We start from the raw sequence: 20,605 nt of genomic DNA on the forward strand, positions 1-20,605 counted from the left end.
TCAAAAGGATACTGAATTTAAATGTTGCACATTTTGTTTCGTTTGCCAAAACAAACCGCTAAGGGTCGAAATTAACATACTCGTTAGAGGCTACCGGTATGATTTGGTTATTTTAAAAATCAAAACGCAAAAATTGGTTACTTTTGTATTCATACAGTAAACTAGACAATAAGCCAAATGATCGAATACAGCATTTGAATAAAATGTCGCTTTTTAAAAATTGTTCTAGCAAATTGCATAACTTCAGGCGTTATCTCTTCTAGGAAGATGTTAGGAGGTGATTTGAAACGGAATCTTGCAAGCTTAAATCTTGATTGCTTTGTTAAAGAATATTTTGCTTCTTTGACCCTTGCAGGACCCTTGTTGGAACAACGTTTTTCCTACTACCATGGAACAATAACTTCGTATTGGTTCAAGACCTTCGATTCATTTCAAGCGAAACAATGTGTAAGTAAAACGGTACACAAATTATTTATTTGACTATTTTGTGCTACAACTATATTGTGTTGTATAACAACATCCCTGATTCCCTCGGGCTAAAAAACAAACGCTCGGCTGAAACGTTCGCTCCCCTTTAAAGCAACCGATCGGGCACCGGCAGATCACAGATCGCATTGTGCGACGGTATGGCAGCGACACCGGCCAGCGCAATGCCGACCGAGTCTGAGATGGATGTGACCATCATCGCGTACTCACGCCTTGCCGCCGGCACATCCGTTTGAATGCGATAGAATGTGTTAACGTAGCCTCCGCCGCCCAGCAATCCCTCCCACAGAATGAGCACGAAGATAATCCAGATCGAGGGCGTGAAGTAGTACACGGCCTCAAAGGTGAAGTACACCACGTTCAGGAACTGGAACACCGCCATTATCCACACCTGCCGGAACTGGATCAGGTTGACGGACGAGCGTGATATGAACACACCGATCTGGTAGATCACCTGGTACCAACGGTACTGCTCCGACTGGGACAGCCAGATGCCGGGGAAGTATACCAGCTCAAACTGTGTGGGAAAAATGAAGAGGGAAAAGAATCGGTAATTTTGTGAGAATGTTTTCTAGTGTTCAAGACCACTTACTAGTCCCTGATTGATGTAATACTCCAGCAGGTACACCAATATTAAAGGAATCATGTAGATGAACAGCGAAGGAATGTAACGGATGCGTTCGTTCCAGTTCTCAAGCGGCCGTTCGTCCGCCGGCAGTGTACTGTAGTCAACCTCTTCCGGCTTTTCCTTCGCCTCCTCCAGTACGGCCGGTTTGTCCGTGTCCTTGTGACGCAATAGCAACCAAAATGCAGCCGCTTCCAGACCCGGCACGACCAGCATGATGAGTATGGTAGTCTTTGGCGTCAGTCCGAGTCCCGTCAGTCCGGTGTACGAGAGAGACCCGGCAATACCGGCCCCACCCGTCCCCGAGGACCAGGTGGATATAACGTTTCTGTGCGCGTGGTAGGAAGAAAAAAAAAGCTCGTTACACAGCGTTCATTAAAAACTAATAAAAGCTGTTCTACTGACTTGTTGAAGTACGTCGCATACGCTAGGAAGGTGGCCTCACCGAGCCCGGACGAGAACGAGGTCGCTATAACGCCGACGAACAGCACCCATTCGACGGTGGCAAACGCCGTCAGCAGAAAGCCTGCGGCGGCGGCCACAACACACAGGAAAATTCGAACGCTACAAAAAAAAATTGAGCAGAAGTGAAAAACACAGTCCAAAACAGTGAATCGTGAGAAAAGCACCAGCCTGGCGAGGTTTGCCTGTTGTACGTACTGTTTCGCCAGCGGTAGGAACGATGCAATCGATTTGACGGCCAGCGCCGGCAGTATGTCCGCCAGGAGAATTGCACCGGTCGAGAGCTTGTTGCACGGACGTGCCTCGTAGCCAAAGGTAACGTCATCGGCCCGTGCCGTCGTATTTGCCACGCCGTAGTCGTTCTGTGGAGGAACAAAAGCAGCAGCAAGTTACACGTAAATCGTTTCCAACCGGTCCATCAACAGATTGAGCGTGTGCCCGAGCTCGTTTTTCGTGATGGCGAGGAAAAATGAGATTGCAACTCAAACGAACATCGCGTTTTGTGCGCTTCCTGAGGGAATGGTGCCCGACTCATTAGCAGCAGTAACAGCAACGGTGAAGTAGTTAAAACGTTGAAATGCGTTTTTGGCGGCGAATGGTTTGTGAAGCGTTTTATGGCTGGGAAATGACTGCTTTTGAAAAGAAGCCTGCATTTTGGAATTTTGAAATCTTGTAACGATTTAAGCACGGTATGACTGCGTCTGTAGACCGCAGATTAGCTGAGGGCACAAACTTTCGTACACAGTATTGAATATTAGTTTTTGATGAGAAAAACTAACTATATTTTCGTGATTATTTTAATAAATTCATCACTGCTGGATTGGGACGTTTTCTACCCAAGTATTTGTTGTTTTTTTTTCATCATGTCTTTTTCATGTACAAGTAAAAGTACTGAAAAACAGCAATAAAAACATATGTGGGGTTTCCTTCAAAGTTTTGACCATAATTCTATGGTCAAAACTACAAAGAAACTACAACCAAAAGCTTATGAGTTTTAAATTAATTCTATGGTGCTTGGTGACTTCTTTTGATGTGAAACTTGGACCCAAATCCGAACTTCGATTCTTAATTTTTTTACAAAACTTTGTGGCAGCCACTCATCATGGATGGTTAAATTTTCGCTTACTAATTCTATGTTTTAAATTTCAAAATTGAGGCTGCAGTAAAACATGACATTGCATCTAGATTTCGAATCAGCAAAACGAAGACTTACTATCAACTAAACTTTCAATTAAATGAAGCTTAGGCTAGTATAAGATTAGAACTAAGATTATTTGTAAGGAACTATTGTCAAACTCATCCGGTAAACACTTGATCATATTCAAATATATAATTAATAAAATAATTTACTCAATAGATATTGTGCTAGCATCTTTATCATTAATATCAGAATAAGCATCCTCGTACATGGTTCCATGTTCGTGAGTGTTTGGGGAAATTTTATCATTTTGTGATCGTTTTCTGATCGTGAGAACCTGGCGCATACACAAAATATCTACTCGAGCCAAGGAAGAAAAGGCTAAAATCGCAATATTGAGATTTGTTTACAATTTACAATCACCTTGATTTCAACAGTTTAAAATTTCCCGTGGCGCGGGGCCTTATAAGTTTAACATTTAAATTCCTTATTACTGTTATTAGAATTATTATTACTATTTATTATTTACTCATAATTTTTTATTTAAACAGTTGTCGGCTTCATCGTCAGTTCATGTTTATTAATCTTTTCACTAATATTAAAAACATGATATCTCTTCAAAGTAGTCTCACAAAGCATAAAAAATGTGCTTTATTATCAATACCAAACCAACCAATGGCAGCCAATCCGATTCACCCGAAACCTGGGCAACACAGAACCATAAATGTGATACAACATTCCCAGCTGGCTATTTACTTCAGCGTGCCCGTAAGCATCAAACCCATGCAATGTTCAACGAAAAGCAAGCGACACCGCTTAGAAAAGCACCTGAGGGTGCCTTTTGTGCATTTATTGCTTCCAGTTCCAGTACCATCGATTTTCGAAACATGATTTCACCACGGCCTCTCTACCGAACCGACAACCTGACTGTATGGGGTGGAACTTTTCAGCAACGGGACTTTAGGGGACAGTTTTCCATGTAGCTGTAATAGCTTTAGAAAATTGTTCACTTTCCACGCATCGGGCCGATTTTGTGCTCATGATGGCGTGGATCTTAATCATGCTACTACAATTCGCTGGTAAAATTGTCAGCTTTGCGCCACTAACAGCCAGTAAAGATAATTGTTGAACTAAAGAAAGCTATACGAGGTCCGTTGTTTAAATTGTTTGCGAGCTTTTTCTGTTTATTTTGTAATAAAGTAATTTTTAAATTTGTTCACTCACGGTATTTGCCTTCCTAATGGCAATATCCTACTTCCTGTCTCCAGCGAATGTTTTAAACTAATTTTAAATTCACGGACTGACCCTTCAACGTGATAAGCTTAAAGTTTCTTCACTCATATCGTGTCTGTCGCACTGATGCTACAATACAATGAATGAAACAAGGAAATGTGTAATTTAAACATGCTTTCTGATAATGACACTGCTCCCTTTGGCAAAACAACCCCACAACACATGATCAGATAGTAATTCAATTTACCAATTTATTATTCCAATCGCAACTTTAACATTATTGCACCAGCTGCTGGTTGTGTTCGAATAATCTTATCAAAAATTAAAAACGATACGCTCAATCTTTGGGGTCCCATCATTGCCACCAACACAGCCGTCCGTTGGACAGTTGTAAAATCATTGTGATCTCCAACGGACATTAAGATTGTTATTGCCGGGAAGCGGTATGCGGCTGTGTGGCTTGTCTCGTAAGTATTTGCTTCAATTTGTCTTTATCTTGTACCACCGCCTACTCATTAAGCAACTGATAAACTGTCAATCGTACCGCTGGCAGATAGGCCCTCAAGCAAAACCTTGAACAGCGCAAGTGACCGTTTTGTGTAGGCTGATCACGCCCGGCGCTACATAAACGGCTAAGAAGGTCTCATGCCATCAGGGTTAAGGTCCGGTTATCAGGTAGCTGTCGTAGACGGCCGAGACATTGAGAAGGTAAAGAATTGGCTAATCAATCATTCCGCGGACGCATCGCGCTGTCGTACCTGACTGTCCAATAGTAAGAGACCACGTGACGGTGCTTCCTCACAAACCCACATTCACGTGTTGAAAGTCTAATAGCTTGCAGTTCGGGGAGATTCCCCGTTTTAAGCGGGGGCCAGCTCATCGACTGGTTAAACCTTCATGGGCACCTCTAACTCTACCATGTTTGTTGTGAACGAACGACCAAAACAGCTGTGAAACTCGCACGTTTGTTTGCAAATAAATCGTTGCCACGCTGTACTACTACGTCCAACAAATACGTGCATATAGGAGAGGTGCCTATCGAAATACAAACACTCACTCAAACAGACGCGGCCGAGTGGTACACGGGTTTCCACACCAAAACGAACTCGCCTTCGAACCGTCCCCACCGAAACGCTTTCACCATACTCACCAACATTGCACTTTTGGCATGATCACCGTCGTCTCCCTCCAGCTCTTTGAGAATATCGTGTGCAGCTGTAAGCATCACCACATACCCGTAGTTGTTGCACAGGCCCAGTATCCAGTAGGCGACCAGATCACGCCATAGCCCTTTGTCTTTTGGTGGCGTTTGTTCCGGATCGTCCTCCGTCAGTGGTACGACCGACGGAGACGATGCTTCGCCAATATCGGTCATAATTGTCTGTTGTCACACAAGTTTTCTTCACGAACCCCGTATTTGGCTTGAAGAATGTCTCGTTTCTGGACGGTCGCTATCAGCACTATTTAACCATACACATACACGCATATACCACAATTTATTGCCCTTTTTTCTTTGTTGTGAAGACTTTATCGATACTGGTGCTACATGCGCGAAACAGTAGCGTTACCACCCCATGGCCTTAGTTCACCCCGTCGTCACCAGCATTAACGCGTTCAACGAAGCAGAATCGGACGAGCCCCTCTCTGCCGTGTCGTTGGTGACCTCGAAGGTCGCTCGCGGTCAGACAACTCGCGCTAACACGTTGGACCAGCACCAGCAGCAAACACCGCACGCGCAATCCACTCAGACCGAACGCACTCGAGCGACTAACGCGCATACTGGTGGCCGGACCAGTCCAATCGACCGGTTCCAACCATAATAGACCGCCAGATACCACGCACACACACTGTACGATTCGATCGTGTGGACTGAGACCCCGCATGATTACAGGCTGTCTTCGGGGAGGTTTTGCTGTACCGAACGGTGAGTAACTGTGACGTTCGGTGATGATTGGTTTCGGGCTCAAAGGGAACCACAAATTATTGCCAATTCCGTCTTATCAGCGTGCCTAACCATTGCGATGTTGAACCTGCGTCCTGCACGTGGTGCTATTAGCGTACAACCATAATCGCGCGATGAGATGAAGCGCAAAGGTGAACGGAAAGACACAGTTTGGCAGTATATAAAAGAGTCAAAGAAAATGTCGAAATTATTTTATTTTCACAGGTGTTTTGAGGTGTATTGAATCAAAGTTCTTATAAGCTTTTAAAAAACCAACCATAGAAATACTGAAACATACTGAAAAAATGAGAAAAATGCATGTAATAATTAAGAAGCATACGCATACAATTAATGTCAATTTAAATTAACGGAAAAACGACTTAAAAATTAGCAAAGAGATTGAAGCTACCATTTTTAATATTTTACTAGTTTAGTTTAAACTTGTTTATTAAAGCTTACAAGGGAAGTAAACACGGAAGAGAATGTTAAATTTGTTTTATTTTAATCTGATAATTGTTAAAGTGTTCGTTAAGACATCTTTGTAATATTTAAACTAAGATAGAAACACCATACCATTTCTTCATTGTCCAAACGCATTTACGCTTACGGGTCATGTGAGCAGATAAAGGAGCTGCGATTATTATGGGTTAAAGTATGATGAAAAGTTGCAATTTCGAATACTAAATTTACCTATTAATTAGAGAACTGAATCAGTCAGGAACGTACAGCTACGAAGAATCCAAGAAGATACCAAAAGTGTGATACGTACTCCAACTGAGCTTAGCAGCCGGTATGTACTAATGCTGCACAGTGAGCTCATTATTTGTTGGAGTGCGATTAAGCTTAATTAGTGCAAAACCTCAAATATTGGATGTAACCTAGGCAACCAACCGCTTCGCGTATTCGCTCAACAGATCACGACAGCTTCCAAATAAAACACTGACTGGGAGCTGCTCGCGAGATAGATGTTGGAGGTTACCACGAGGTAAATTTCATTAAATTTCTTGTACATCTTTAATGGTTGGACTTGGTTTGTACTAACCTAACTAAACCTAACAACGAGGCTAACACCAACTAGAAGTTCTTAAAGAAAAGAATACTATATGGATGACAGACAGATGTTAAATAATTTATATTATTGGATCGATCTCGATAGGCATGGGATGGATAATAGGATATACAAGAAAAAAGCTTAAGGAAGTAGTGGAACAATAAATGAGGATTGGCCAAAGGAACGGCAATCCCAGAACGCTAAATTATCTTCGGGGTAACAAACCTAATAAAAGTCTACTGCAAAGACTAGAAATGTCCCCGCAGACATGCTCATTCTAAAGTCGTTCTAGTAAGAGATGATGAGAAGACTCAAGAGGAAATCAGATACAGATCAAGAGGAAAAATAAGGGTAAAGTTTCGCTACTGACGTAGTAATTTAGACTTCGTATGAGATACCTAAAGATTTAGGAATCAACTCACGATTTGAAGAAGGACGATTCAAATAACGCATCCATTCGCGCCTAGTGAGTAGGCAATCAACACAACCTGTTAATCGAAATGAAGGTCGAATAAAATCTGATGATCCTAATGGCAAAATCTGCCAACTAGGGCACTTCTAAGGCAAATTTGTATTGGAAAATCTCTTGGTAGTAGTTCTTAAGGCAATTTAGTCAATAGGAGAGTTAACTATCATAGCGCTTATTTATTTATTTTTATTTATAATTAATTAGAACGGTCCAGTGCCGTATTGTTCACACCGCTTGTGTTGAACAAATTCTATAATCATATTGATAAGGTATTTCCTCCTTATTCTTGCTTTATCCCGGGCATACTCGGTTCATCATAGCGTTTTTCATAACTAAATTTGTTTTGGACAATTAGAAAATTATACTTAAATAAACTTCTTCCAAGGCCATGCTGAGTAAAGCTTCCTTGATTCCTTGATAGCTTTCAAGTCATACTGTAAAACATTATGTATTATAATTTAACAATTAGATTATTTCAGATAATTAATTTCAGTTGCAATCATACAGCACAGCAAAAGCTAACACAAAGCATTGCTCCCTGCCGGCAATGTTTTCCGCTCCAAAATCGAAGCCTGCTATGCAATGAATACAGCTGTACACGTGATAAATATCCCTGCAAAGTATGATTTATCATAAAGCCCGTAAAAATCCACCGCTAACACCATTCATAGTGAAAATAATTAGATTCTTTTCCATTGATCAAACCACGCGGTAACGCTTCCAGGGATCCTAAACCTAACGCTATTTGCACATCCTATTCAGAAAGAAGCTGTGTATTGTGTGTATCAACAAGCACAAGCATGCGGCAATTTACCCATCGCCGAGATTGTCATTAATTAAATTCTTTCCCCCATCCAAATGCTTTGTTCCGGCCCGTTTTGCTAATGTGCGTCATGGATCAAGGCGTCCAAAGCGCACTACCAACTAACGCACCATCACAGATGGCGAAGGATGGCCATCCACAGCTCAAAGATTCCTTTCGATGTAGATTTCATTCCTGTTCGCTACCTGTCTACATCTGCCCGCCGTTAACCATTTGCCACCACTTCAGACCATACCCCGGAAGAGAATAAAGTATGCGATAGCACTGCTAGGAATCCATGTGTCCTGCCTTTCTGTTGTGCCACCGTTGCGTTGTCGTTCAAAAAGTATGCAAAACTTACTCTTCCACTTTTGATAAACCACGGCATAGAATGTTGCACGTCGTTCGGGGAGTCCTCAGCTTTTTTTTGTGCTCCTCAAAATGCATCGTGCTGCAACACGAGAACTGTATCAACGCCGACAGATACATACACGCGGGCGTATGGGTTTTGTTCCTGCCTGCCACATTCGGCAAAACCGACATGCCTATTCAGTTCTGAATGTGGTACTGCTGCTACTACTACGCGGAACTGGAAGTTCGCCTTACTGCCATGCACGTACGAAAATAGGGTACGACGGCTGGACGAAACGGCCCGACAGGAGTAGTAAAAGAAATACCTTCACCAAGCCCTTCGACTAGAGCCAGGGGTTGCGGTTCGGGATGGTTAGTGTATTTTTAGAACACGATGGCCTTCGGGCAGGATTTATTTGCGTGGGTGTATAGTAGACACAGCCATAGCTAGAAAGTGTTTTAGGAGAGAGAGAAAGGGAGAGAGATCGTATGCCATAACGGTCGCAGCTTGTTTTTTTTTTTTGTGTCGAAGGAAACCTCTTCCGTACTACGTCATAATCACCAAGGCGACAAATAGCTGCACCTCTTATATTATTTAATTCTTTTTTCTTCTTGTCTGCCTCCCATGGTTAAAAGTTCCCGGAAGTGTTTCACAGGAGTAGTTACATTCCGGTTTCCGGCAATTATTTACAGTGCAGAGTACCTGTGGTTCTACTATAAGTGGTTCTATAATATTTTCCTACTTTTCTAGGTAGTAATACATACGTGTAATTTACTTTTTCTTTCGTATTTTAATTGCGGGTTCATTTAATTGAAATGTATAGCTCATATAAGCTCTGAATCGGAATTTGAATGGAAGCTTCTGTAGTGCAATGCTTTATTATTTGCGAGAAACTCATGAATAAATTAATTAGACAATCACTTTACGAAGCCTAGAGGATTTAAATAATTATGAGAGTATCATAACTGAATCAGAAATTGAAAAAATACCTTTTAAAACTGAATTTACAGAAACATTTTTAAAAGTCGACATGCTTTTCATGATTGCCTAACTTTAGGCGCGTTGAAATGCAGATTGGATACCTTTTTCGTACAACATAGTAGACGGTAAACGTTGACTGAAGCAGCGCGTAAATTCTTGTTTCGTTTAAAAATGCTTACCAAACACCGTTAATAATATCCAATAACATTTGAAAATCCTTCTTAAGAAAAATTAGGAATTATAAAAGATTCAAAGACTCAGAACATAATTTTAATCAGGAACTTGAATCTGCGGTAAACGTAGTAATAGGAGCGTGAATTTGTTGCTGAATATAATACGGATATACTAAACTTGTGTTAATGTTATGCAGGTATGGAGTTATTGACATAGACTATAATCTGCTGAACTGGTTTAATAAACATATTTCATAAGAAATATTTTGTCCCGTAAATGCTAAGCCACGAATCTCTGCATTCGAAAGATATATTTGATGTGAATATCCTTTTGATCCCACAGTTTTCATCGTAAAGGGCAATGAATACAATATTAACAAACAAGCGTTACTCCACAGCTCGGTACGCAATAACTACTGGCAGGATATCATGTATAACATCTACCGAATCATTAAACGCAATAATCTGAAACCTCAAACACCTATCGGGTGAGTTCAATCACAACTTGCGCATGCAGTGTAGAGCAATTATTAATATGAAACCAGTACCGCACCGAGTCATCTACGCGAGCTAAGCTCCTTTCCTAGCACATGTAAGCTGATCTCACGAAGCTAACAAACTCTACTGTACCTCATCAATATTTGGTTTTATGCCTGAGTGCTCCGGTTACAAATCTGGATCAAGGTTAAAAGATTCTAGAGCTACCGGAAGCTACTGCCAGATCGAGCATACACAATTGACCTTACCACCCGCTCCACAAGATCAAATCCCCATCGTCGGATGAACATCGAATGTAATACGACGCTTAGTATGCATTTTTCATGAAGAAATATCGTAACGCAATGGATGCAGGCACCTCCCATGCAGCACAGCTCAATCAAATGCTTCTCGACATACACGCACACACATGTACACAGTGTAATACGCTCAATGGATGGTCACATGCTTTTGGCACAGTTCAGCATTACAGTACCGCATTGCCGATAGAGGAGAGTTTCAAGTAATCCAATTATGAAGAGGTGTACATATCTATGGAGAAGATTTTATAATTAAGGGAACAACAGGAGACCCAAAATTTGACTGTGCAAGTTTCGCTTGTGTAAATCCATAGGGAATGAAGGTTGTAGATTAATTTGTAGTCAAATATTCCGTGCATCAGTACTTCATTTTGCGGTTTTTGAAACATTTCGAAGCCAAATGTAACTTTTCTTGATCCTAAATTACTACCAAGTAACAACTATAATTTTTAAAATTAAAAGTAGAAAACTAGATTTATTCTGCTTGTTTTGGCAAAGCAACCTCGAAACCTGCCATTACACTGGCTTCGCTTAGCTTGATTTTACCTGTACGAATAATAGTCCATCTTGCCTATCGGAGGACGCTCTAGTAGGGATTCACTACGAGGTTCTTCTTGACATTGATTCTGTTTTGATAGCCTCAAGCAGTCTTGATCCGCTGTCGCTGGTGTTCTTACCTTGTTTACCTGTAGTTGAATAGTTAGTCCCATGTGTAGGAAGACAGTCCGATCATTTGTCGTGATTTGATTGGTAAAACCCATAAATAATATTAGATACCTCCGTTGCTTTATTGGTAAATTTTTTTTGCGGTCTTAGTTAACGTCGGTGCGGAGCGGTGCGGTGCGGTCTTAGCTCTTCTACGCAAAATTCAACGCATGTGCTAGAAAACTTAACTATACTTAACTTAACATTTTTTAAATCTCACTCACGGTAACGAGCTTTTTAAATTATTTTATCCAAAATAATGTAGATAAAACGTAGATACTGCCATAATGTCAAATTCGGAAATGTCAAAAGCTGTCACTGCTCACAACCTGTCGTGCTGTCAAGCGTCTTAAAACTGAAAACAACAAATCATCTTTAACCCCACAAATCCGAGTTTCGTCGGTCATCTATCCTGTTTGTTGAGTTTCGCGAGAAGGAAATCACACTTAGTACGATTTATACGAATAATTTAGTCTCTTTCGTCAACAAAACGTTACTGGCAACAAGATGTCTCGTGGAAGTAGCGCCGGTTTCGATCGTCACATTACAATCTTTTCGCCGGAAGGTCGCCTGTACCAAGTTGGTATGTACGATAATTGACCTACCTTTACGCATACCTTTCGGATAATAATTCATCCTCTTTACAGAATATGCCTTCAAGGCAATCAACCAGGAAGGCCTTACGTCGATTGCGCTCAAAGGAAAGGACTGTGCAGTGGTAGCGACCCAGAAGAAGATCCCAGACAAGCTAATCGACCCGGCTACTGTGACGCACCTGTATCGCATTACCCGTGAAATCGGTTGTGTTATGACCGGTCGCATTGCGGACAGCCGGTCGCAGGTACAACGGGCCCGATATGAAGCGGCCAACTGGCGGTACAAGTACGGTTATGAAATTCCGGTTGATGTGCTCTGCCGCCGAATGGCAGACATTTCGCAGGTGTACACGCAGAATGCCGAGATGCGGCCGCTCGGTTGTAGCATTGTAATGATCGCGTATGACGCGGAAAATGGTCCAGCCGTGTATAAAACGGATCCCGCTGGATACTACTGCGGCTATCACGCCATTTCGGTAGGTGTTAAGCAAACGGAAGCGAACAGTTATCTGGAGAAGAAACTCAAGCGCAAGGCCGATTTTGGCGAGGAGGAAACGATCCAGCTAGCCATCACCTGCCTGTCCACAGTGCTGGCAGTTGATTTCAAGCCAACGGAAATCGAGATTGGCATCGTGAGCAAGGATAAGCCGGAATTCCGCACACTAACCGAGGACGAAATCGAGGTACATTTGACGGCAATTGCTGAGAAGGACTAAAGGCTGCCGCATCGTTTCCTTGGGGGAAATCTTTTTTTTTTATGTACGATGGTTGCTGGTTCTTACAGTTGTATTTCTTTTCCATTACATTCAAAATAAACGTGGATTGTACGAAATTACTTAAAGCTAGTTTATTGGATCGTAGGAAACGGTTCACTTTCCGGCCGCTGTTGCCTGTGGATTACGAAGTACCAGAATCACCGAATCACCGCGCAGGAACATCTTCGAAATAAAGCGATCCTTGTTCACCGGCTTCACCTTCTTCTTGCCCTTGCCAGTACGCGGAACTTCCGTCCACATTTCCTTTACGTTCTCCAGTACCATGTTGCAGTGACGGTCGAAGGCTTTCACGCGTCCCAGCAGCTTTTTGTTGTTGCGGCAGTTTATCAGAACCTGAGTGTTGTTTTTCACCGATTGCGTTAGGACGGAGAGTGGACCGGTGTTGAATTCCTCCTCTTCCTGTCTCGCGAGCTCCTCGGGAGTAAGCTCCGATTTAGGTTTTGCCAGCGCCCTAAAAGTGAATTGCACAACAAACCAATTATCATCGAATTGGGCTGCAATTTTTCGCTGATAATACTTACATTCGAAATCGTTTTCAAGCTTTTCTAAACTAATGCTGTAGTGCGGTTTGCTGTTGATTTTCACGGTTTGTTTGACAGCTGCGATGGCGTCTAGCCGCCGCTTTTATTAGCCGCCTTTGCCGCCCAACCAACTGATAGGTTGTATTAAACGCCAAGAATAATCATACCCATCGCTGGTCGCGTATTACTATTTTGTCATCCAATGCATCTTGTCGATTTACAAAGCATCTAGAAGAAAATACGAGTTTATTTCGAACAAAACACAAACTGAAAGTAAGAGGCAAGTATGTATCGTTAAAGACTAGAATTGTAAAACAAAAGAAGTAAAGGCTTTTTTTTGTTTTCGTTGTAGACGCCTGATTTTCAAACCCGAGTGAGGTATCCGTGCTTGTAGAAAGGAAGCGACCCCATGTTTGTCAGTTGCTTGATCTTCGACCGCTCCAATGCGACACTCGGAACCAAATGGCAATTAGAGCGTCTGTGAAGTAGAAAACAGATTTAAAATGGATACACAAATCGATCTATTCCTGCAAAGGACAGTAAGCATTTCTTACTTATGGATAGGCTTTTCCTGCTGACTCCAGGGCCAAGTTTTCTGTAGCTTGATGATACGCTCCAACTTCTCAATACGCGATCGCTCTTCTTCACTAATTTCAGGCTCTTCGGGTGTCTCGTCGTCCTGCGTCTGTCCATCATCATCATCATCATCAACCTCTCCACGTGCCGGAATCGTATCAAGAACTTCTGACTCATCGAACAGTGTCTCCAACGTGATGGCGTACGTCTCTTGCTCCGGTACTTCCCCATCGGTAGTTTCGTCCTGCTGCGGTGTTGAATCTTTATCACCAACAAAGTCGTCCATTTCTTGCGCCGCTTGCTTCGTGGTTACGCGCAGTGCTTCCGGTAATTGCTGCTGTAGCTCGGGTGGTGCAAACTTGGACAAGGTTTGGGTGAGGAAGCTAAGCGTAGCCTGAATCTGCATCGGTATGACGCTGATTTCGTTCAGCTGCTGTTGCATTTGGCGCAGCTGTTGTTCGACGGCCTGCACGCTCAGACTGTCGCAGGACTCGCAGGACAGTGAACGATGATCGTGTGACGACATCGAATCGAAACTGGATCGGCGACTATCGCTAGGAACTGGCAGAATGTTGGAGAGAAAACATAGGCAGGTAAGTGAACCTGTTTATGACCTTTCCCAACAAAAAACACAACAAATTGAGGTGTAATAATGTATCAAAAAGAAAAAAAGAAACGATTTTATTCAACATCGGAACAAATCGAGGTTAAGTACATTGATCAAAGAGCACAACAAAGCTTTAACAAATCATGTTCGTTTCGTTTAATACACTCCCTTCTACACCTTGCCTTGGAAAATATGAGATAGTCTGTTATTTACTCCTACACAGTAAGTGTGCCTTCATCGTCTGTATGTGCTAGTGGGATCCATCGTTCCATCCACACCGTTCCACACTCTATGCCTCGGCACTGACTTCTTCCGGAATCGGTTCAGCCGGCTCCACCGCCGAAACCGCCTCCGACACGTCTCCATCCTCCGACGTTTCACTGTCCAGACGTGGTCGTGGAGCCGCCTTCGGCTTAGCCTTGCCCTTGTTCTTCTTCTTTTTCTTCGGCTTCGGTGGGGGTGGTTGAGGCAGCTCGTCCTCGTCCTCCTCCCGCCGGGAACCGGTCGGAAGCGACAGCATCATACGCTCGATGTGTTTCTGGCGCTCTTCCGGCTTGGCGCGCGTTTCCGTCAGCAACCGGCGAATGTTAGCGATCAGCTGCTGGTGCGGTGCATCCTTTCCGTATAGATCTGGTGGAATTGGGGGCGGTGGCTGCTGCCATACGATCGGATGCCATACCTTGCGCTCCGGGGGTTGCGTCCAATTTTCTGTCCATTCCACACAACAAGGGTGGCAAGGATGCGGCAAAAACGAAGAGGGAAAAGTAGTAAGACACGGTTAGTGGTTGACCCTTTGCCCGACGTGCCGGTTACGTAGGAAAGGGCCAACTGAACGAGCTTTGGAGAGATCAGTGTGGGCAAACCATTAGCACATACCACGTTCGTCGGTTTTAGGTTGGGGAGCGGGTTTGTTAGTGACATCGGCCGCCGGTTGCTGCTCCTGCTCATTACCTACGAACTTGACCTCGTGTGTTTCCTTCGGTTGGCCTTGCTCTTCGGCTGTTCGATTTTTCTCGTCGTCTCTGGAAGGGCAAATAGGAGCTGCGATTAGAAAACCATTCTTTCGCCAAATATCAAGATTTCAAGCATTAAGAACACGTTAGTAGTAGCAGAATCCGATTCATTCCTATAGGAATCGAGTGCGACCCTTGAGAGACCTGGACCCACGCAATGACCTCCCGAACTTTGCTGCACCCACGGGTCGTTGGATTTGGGAACACATGACCTTGTAGCCAATTTTGTAAGCAGGATATTGGGAAAAACCATGTGTGAAGACTTAATTTGTAATGGAATCCATACAATTTTTGTTCATCCCTATTTACTCGACCAGGTTCCAGTCAACCAAGCTTCTGTCGTTGAGGACCTAAGCTTTTGGTTTAACATAGACTCCACCTACCCTCCACACATTAACTTCATAGGCAGAAGGTCTAGGAGGGCACGCGGTGTAGTGAAATGTGCGACACGAAACTTCTTCGAATCCTAATGTTAAAAGAGATTTTTCGGGTTATTGGTCAGATCATTCATGTCTTAGCTCAGGCTAAACATATAAAAATATAATATTGGAACGATACAGAAAAGATTAGCATGATCAGATCATTGCTGGAATACTGCTGGGAGATCCTGTTGCCTTCGTCCAATGAGGGCAGAAGTCAGTCAGATACTTGATCTTGAATCTCTGGAAGGTCGTAGTTGCTCTAAATCAATTATGTTCTCCTCCGCACTCTTCAGAACTTTCTGACTCTCTTTTTCAATACGGCGCACTGCAGCAGATCGTAAAGATCCTCTTCTTTTTGCTATGAAAACTTTCAATACTTTGTCTCATAAATTTCCCGACATCTCTTCGTTCCCGTTTAATTTCCTAATCTTTAAAATTATTTATCTGGTATTGCTCACGTTGTTAACCTAACTTAAGGATAGAACGGCTATCTTATACGTGACGTTTCACGAAACAAATGGATGCAATTCTTAGCAATTATCATAAAATTAATTTCTGCAACGCAATACATTTTGCTTCGGCAGTAGGTCCGTTGTAAGTCCACCACCTCTCTCTCTCTCTCGCTATGTGACGCGCGAAATCCATCTCGACCGAGTTAATGTTTGGCACCAGTCGAGATCAAAATAGAATCACATGAAACAGATATCATCAAAGTCCTGCCCCACAAGAGCTCCGATTGAGAATGTGAGGCTGGTTGGAGTGGAAGGTAGGATTGATCTACAATACAGAAACTACCCCACATCGATAAGGCGCGTTTGCGCGATAGCCCTAGCTTTAGGCACTGGTCGCTTACTGTTGTTGTTAGCTGACGAGCACCATGGGGGCATGAAAAACGGCGAATGAAAGCAAAAAAGTTATTTCTGGTTCAACGGATCTACAGCGATGTTGGATAACAATTGCTTGGTTGGTGAGGCCACCCATCCGTTAACGATACGTCGAATGTCCTAATGGACATTCGTTCAAAGAAGAAGAAAAAAAGCTGTGACACGCATTATTTTTCTGCCGTTGGGATATGCAAACAGGTGACACGTGACGTCACGTGCTACGTGTGCACTTTGTCTCTCTACCTGTTGATGTTTGAAAATGCAGGTTCGTTGAACGAATGTTTCGAAACAGAGGCAGCCCTTCGGTCAAGGATTGTTGTGATTGGAAATGTATTTGGTCGCATTAGATAGCGTAAAGAGGGCGAGAATGATCAATTAACATTTTGTTCATTTGTTGAGGGAATTGTAAAAGTTGGACAACAAATTGATGGAGCCTTAGAAACATATCCAGTGTTTCTGTAGAACAGTGGACCATATTTTGTTGCTATTTTTCTTTGAAAACACACACTAAGGACGAAGGATACTAGTCAGTCTTTCAATTTACGGCTGCTGCATTTTCATTCCAAGGACATCTCTATTGCTTCTTCTACTAACCGAAAGGGCTAGCCTTCATTAACTAGGGCGTTAGGGAAACAATTTCGACATCATCCCTCACGAATGCTACGCGATTTATCCGAGCGATTCATTTGCGGTTGGACGAACGAGATGGCCATCTGGTCCATCCGTCTCGTGCCATCTCAAGCCATTCTAGATTTTCACGACAAAATTTCCGGTTATTTTTATCAGCAAAATAATCACTCTTCACTCGCGGACACTCTCTGTAACGTGTTAACGATCCACATTCGGGGGGCAAGCTAGGAAACCTTCTCGATTGACGTACAGCACGAAATTTGCTATCCCGGGAAATCCATACGCGTGCACAGTTCCCTGGCCGTTCGGGATAACAAGAATCACAAACATGCAGACACACACGGGTATGCTTACTTTGCTACGATCATCTGCAGCTGTTCGCCGGCCTGTTTAATGACGGATTGGGCCGTGGCGAGGCGCATCGCCGACGCATCAGCACCGTTGATCTTCAGGATCTGGTCGCCCAGCGTGAGGCCTGCCTTCTGGGCCGGGCTGCCCTCAGACACCTGGTTCGGGATGAGAAAGCGTTCCCGGATTACTCGTACCGACAGGTCTTCGGTGTCGAACGGGATGATGTTTCGCTTGAACTTGGGTCGTTTGTAGTAGTCGGGAGCGTCGTCGCGTTTCTCGTTCGTTCCATTGCTGTCCTGTGGCTGCTGGTCACCTTCCGGTGCCACCTTCGGTTCGTCCAGTGCCATCCTTTTAGCGTGACACAGATGCTAAACTGTTCTACCCACTTATGGGAGAATTGAGGATCCAATAACGCTCTAGCCAAGAAAAACAGAATGTGCTTGACGGGACAGCACAAGTTCAATTGGGTTCTAAGCGTTGCTTCTACGGTGACTATCAACGTAACACTGAACCAGATGGCCCAAAGAATGGGTTATCCCGGGATCTCCACACTTCACGATCTTTCGCTCGACAATAAAGGTGAGGTAGTTTTGGTGTGTTTCCCTGTATTTAATATGCATGTTTTTGTTTCAACCTGTTTCAGCCCTTGTTCAGTGTGTGTTGTATATGATTTCGAAATTATGTTTTCCCTCGCTTGCACGCTTATGTACTTGAGGTGGGTAAATAATTTCACATTGTCTTAGTATTATCTTCGCCGATGTTATGAAACGCGGGAGGGATTACCGGTGGCATCAAATGTGTCGAGAGCGTGCGGTGTTGCAGTGGATCATATTTCGAGAGTTTGTTTTCGTGTCATGTAAGTCTAGTGACGTCGAGATGTGTGTGAAATAAATTTCAAAACACTTGCCAAAAAAAAAATTTAAGAAAAACGACATCAACCGGCAACGGAACGAATGTCGCAAAACATTGTGTTGTGGTTGGTCAGCTGCGCATGGCAAAATAGAGAAGAATCAACGCAAACACGATCGTGCGCATGCCGAAAAAATACATGAACGTCTGTCTTCAAGCCGGCGACATCGCTCAATTCAACTGTTCGAATGCTAGGTTATGTTTATCGCCGGATAGCCGGTGTCTGTCGGCCTATCCTCATGCGTGTACTGACTGACAGTGGCACCATGCACCACAGTAGATCACTGATGATCGAGTTCAGCGTACGATGTTGCGCCTAGCATAGATTCGGTGGCAATAGGATCTATTTTTGAGCACGCGGTACGCACGACCGCAACCACCATACGCACCACGGTCCTGAGCAGCAGACATTCGAACATTGGAACGAAGAACCCCTAAAATCTCTAATTACTGACGCTTCCGGCTAGCTCTTGATTAATGAGCCAACCCAAGTTCGCAATCGATACATCTAAACACTCACCTGGAACACGGTGATGGGCATCTCGAAGTCGGCTCCACCGGTGATACGAAATCCGAGCGGATTGTCACTATTTTCATTAACCACCGGTCCATCTCTCGACGATACCGTCAGCACTGGAATATTGCGCTTTTCAATGACAAATTCGGGCATTTTCACGATTCAATGTGTGATGTAATGGAGATGATGTTCCGATGATTTGGTCAATGCCAGGTCAGACAGGGCGTCGTTCGTCGTCTGAATGCCTAAGGCTTACAGCAATGATTACGTATTCGTGGCCTAGTTTTAAACACACACACGGAGTTGGCAGAATCGAAAACCTATCACAATAAAACACTATCTTCGATTATCGCTTGAACCACTTTAAAGAATTAAAATCACTCAATCGTCCACTAGAAAACTATGGTTTTGAAGTCAGTCTTTAAGTGCACTAAATTATAGTTTTCCAATCTGGTGCATCAATAATCTATCACTTAATTGCAAGCAGCGTTATCGTCACACTGCACACGTGCACATGTGCGCACCGGTAGGCAAACTAAAATCTATCTCTGCAAGGCGAAAATTTTTACTGAAGCAGGCTGACATTGGATGCACGCGAAGTCGTGGGACACGAAACATGGGTATGCACTTCGGATTGTTGTCGGTAAATGCGAGACAGACGTTCGTAGTTTCGGGATGCATTTCGGTGTTGAGTACGCTTTGAATGGAATGCACTAGAAGTCTCGCGAATGGTAATGCAGAAATATGCATGGTTTATTGACAATTGATGCCGATAGAACAACTAAAGGATCTTTGTAATTACCGGCGCCATTGTGTGGATTAAATATTTTATTAGTAGAAGCTCATTTCATTAGTTTGCGCTAGCTGTTGGATTGAGTTTTTTTTTCATGCCCCAAATAAATATGTAGTACCATAAATTTGGGTTTTTTTATCGGTAAAAGAATTAGATCGAGTGGCTGTTTGGTGTATCACTTTATTATTTGTATTTGATTGTTTTATATCTTGTATATCCTCAAAAAATGGTTGAAATAGTTTATATAGCATGATATGGCATGCAACGACATGATATGGCATGATAATATCGGGAGCATCGTTATTAGCCAGCAATCGAATCGATATCAAATGGATTTGAACAACTGATCGTGACGTGCCGAAGGGTGCAGTAGAAATTATAAAACCAGGGTTGTGAAACACATGGTTAGGGACCCTTAAAGTGAAGGCGCGTACACGCGGTAACAGGTTGGCTGATAAGTCCCCGGTCTGACACATAGAATGCGCCGCTAGTATTAAATGCATATTATTTTTATATAGCACCAACCTTCAAATGATTCGTGTCAAAATTTGACGTCTGTATGTCAATTAGTTTGTGAGACAGAGCGTCTTTTGTCAAGCAACTTTTGGTTGCTTGACGAACGAAAAAAGAACGAAGAAGAAAAAAGTGTTGTTCCACCAAGACAACGCACCGTGCCACAAGTCATTGAGAACGATGGCAAAAATTCATGAATTGGGCTTCGAATTGCTTCCCCACCCACCGTATTCTCCAGATCTGGCCCCCAGCGACTTTTTTTTTGTTCTCAGACCTCAAAA

General features: G+C 43.2%; 5 protein-coding genes across 6 annotated transcripts; 1 reads left to right on the forward strand and 4 right to left on the reverse strand.

Moving 5' to 3' along the window:
- Nucleotides 1-568: 568 nt before the first annotated feature.
- On the reverse strand, nucleotides 569-5,320 carry LOC126559821 (battenin). Its single transcript, XM_050215994.1, has 5 exons — nucleotides 5,095-5,320; nucleotides 1,772-1,935; nucleotides 1,517-1,675; nucleotides 1,079-1,439; nucleotides 569-1,003 (listed from the first exon to the last, which is right to left on the reverse strand). Exons 1-5 carry the CDS (start codon nucleotides 5,317-5,319, stop codon nucleotides 575-577), a joined length of 1,338 nt encoding a protein of 445 aa, XP_050071951.1. The 5' UTR covers nucleotide 5,320; the 3' UTR covers nucleotides 569-574.
- Nucleotides 5,321-11,570: 6,250 nt separating this feature from the next.
- Nucleotides 11,571-12,647, forward strand: LOC126558888 (proteasome subunit alpha type-6-like). The gene is made up of 2 exons (XM_050214970.1): nucleotides 11,571-11,799; nucleotides 11,864-12,647. Exons 1-2 carry the CDS (start codon nucleotides 11,724-11,726, stop codon nucleotides 12,526-12,528), a joined length of 741 nt encoding a protein of 246 aa, XP_050070927.1. The 5' UTR covers nucleotides 11,571-11,723; the 3' UTR covers nucleotides 12,529-12,647.
- LOC126566328 (probable small nuclear ribonucleoprotein Sm D2) lies at nucleotides 12,581-13,280 on the reverse strand. Its single transcript, XM_050223249.1, has 2 exons — nucleotides 13,277-13,280; nucleotides 12,581-13,082 (listed from the first exon to the last, which is right to left on the reverse strand). The coding sequence occupies exons 1-2, from the start codon at nucleotides 13,278-13,280 to the stop codon at nucleotides 12,682-12,684; spliced, it is 405 nt and encodes a 134-aa protein (XP_050079206.1). The 3' UTR covers nucleotides 12,581-12,681.
- A 182-nt stretch (nucleotides 13,281-13,462) lies between these two features.
- On the reverse strand, nucleotides 13,463-14,211 carry LOC126559014 (uncharacterized). The gene is made up of 2 exons (XM_050215109.1): nucleotides 13,664-14,211; nucleotides 13,463-13,587 (listed from the first exon to the last, which is right to left on the reverse strand). Exons 1-2 carry the CDS (start codon nucleotides 14,209-14,211, stop codon nucleotides 13,473-13,475), a joined length of 663 nt encoding a protein of 220 aa, XP_050071066.1. The 3' UTR covers nucleotides 13,463-13,472.
- A 368-nt stretch (nucleotides 14,212-14,579) lies between these two features.
- LOC126558638 (PDZ and LIM domain protein 7-like) lies at nucleotides 14,580-19,190 on the reverse strand. Of its 2 annotated transcripts, XM_050214690.1 has the most exons (4): nucleotides 19,022-19,190; nucleotides 17,596-17,747; nucleotides 15,169-15,314; nucleotides 14,580-15,000 (listed from the first exon to the last, which is right to left on the reverse strand). In XM_050214690.1, exons 1-4 carry the CDS (start codon nucleotides 19,169-19,171, stop codon nucleotides 14,582-14,584), a joined length of 867 nt encoding a protein of 288 aa, XP_050070647.1. In that variant the 5' UTR covers nucleotides 19,172-19,190; the 3' UTR covers nucleotides 14,580-14,581. The 2 variants fall into 2 exon arrangements, with proteins under 2 accessions (XP_050070647.1, XP_050070646.1); XM_050214689.1 differs by lacking the exon at nucleotides 19,022-19,190 and having other exon boundaries at nucleotides 17,596-17,950.
- Nucleotides 19,191-20,605: the final 1,415 nt, after the last annotated feature.

This window comes from Anopheles maculipalpis, chromosome 2RL (assembly GCF_943734695.1).
Source record: "Anopheles maculipalpis chromosome 2RL, idAnoMacuDA_375_x, whole genome shotgun sequence".
NCBI lineage: Eukaryota > Metazoa > Arthropoda > Insecta > Diptera > Culicidae > Anopheles > Anopheles maculipalpis.

Bases quoted from the DNA above. Each gene is read 5' to 3' on its own strand.
- LOC126559821 (XM_050215994.1), bottom strand. From the start codon at position 5,319: ATGACCGATATTGGCGAAGCATCGTCTCCGTCGGTCGTACCACTGACG. The intron at 1,676-1,771 runs GTACGTACAACA...TTTTTTTTGTAG, and splicing joins TTCCTACCGCTGGCGAAACA to CGTTCGAATTTTCCTGTGTG. The intron at 1,440-1,516 runs GTCAGTAGAACA...CCACGCGCACAG, and splicing joins TATGCGACGTACTTCAACAA to AAACGTTATATCCACCTGGT.
- LOC126558888 (XM_050214970.1), top strand. From the start codon at position 11,724: ATGTCTCGTGGAAGTAGCGCCGGTTTCGATCGTCACATTACAATCTTT. The intron at 11,800-11,863 runs GTATGTACGATA...TCCTCTTTACAG, and splicing joins AGGTCGCCTGTACCAAGTTG to AATATGCCTTCAAGGCAATC.
- LOC126559014 (XM_050215109.1), bottom strand. From the start codon at position 14,211: ATGTCGTCACACGATCATCGTTCACTGTCCTGCGAGTCCTGCGACAGT. The intron at 13,588-13,663 runs GTAAGAAATGCT...TCTACTTCACAG, and splicing joins CAGGAAAAGCCTATCCATAA to ACGCTCTAATTGCCATTTGG.
- LOC126558638 (XM_050214689.1), bottom strand. From the start codon at position 17,939: ATGGCACTGGACGAACCGAAGGTGGCACCGGAAGGTGACCAGCAGCCA. The intron at 15,315-17,595 runs GTAAGCATACCC...TTGCCCTTCCAG, and splicing joins CTGCAGATGATCGTAGCAAA to AGACGACGAGAAAAATCGAA. The intron at 15,001-15,168 runs GTATGTGCTAAT...TGGAATGGACAG, and splicing joins ACCTAAAACCGACGAACGTG to AAAATTGGACGCAACCCCCG.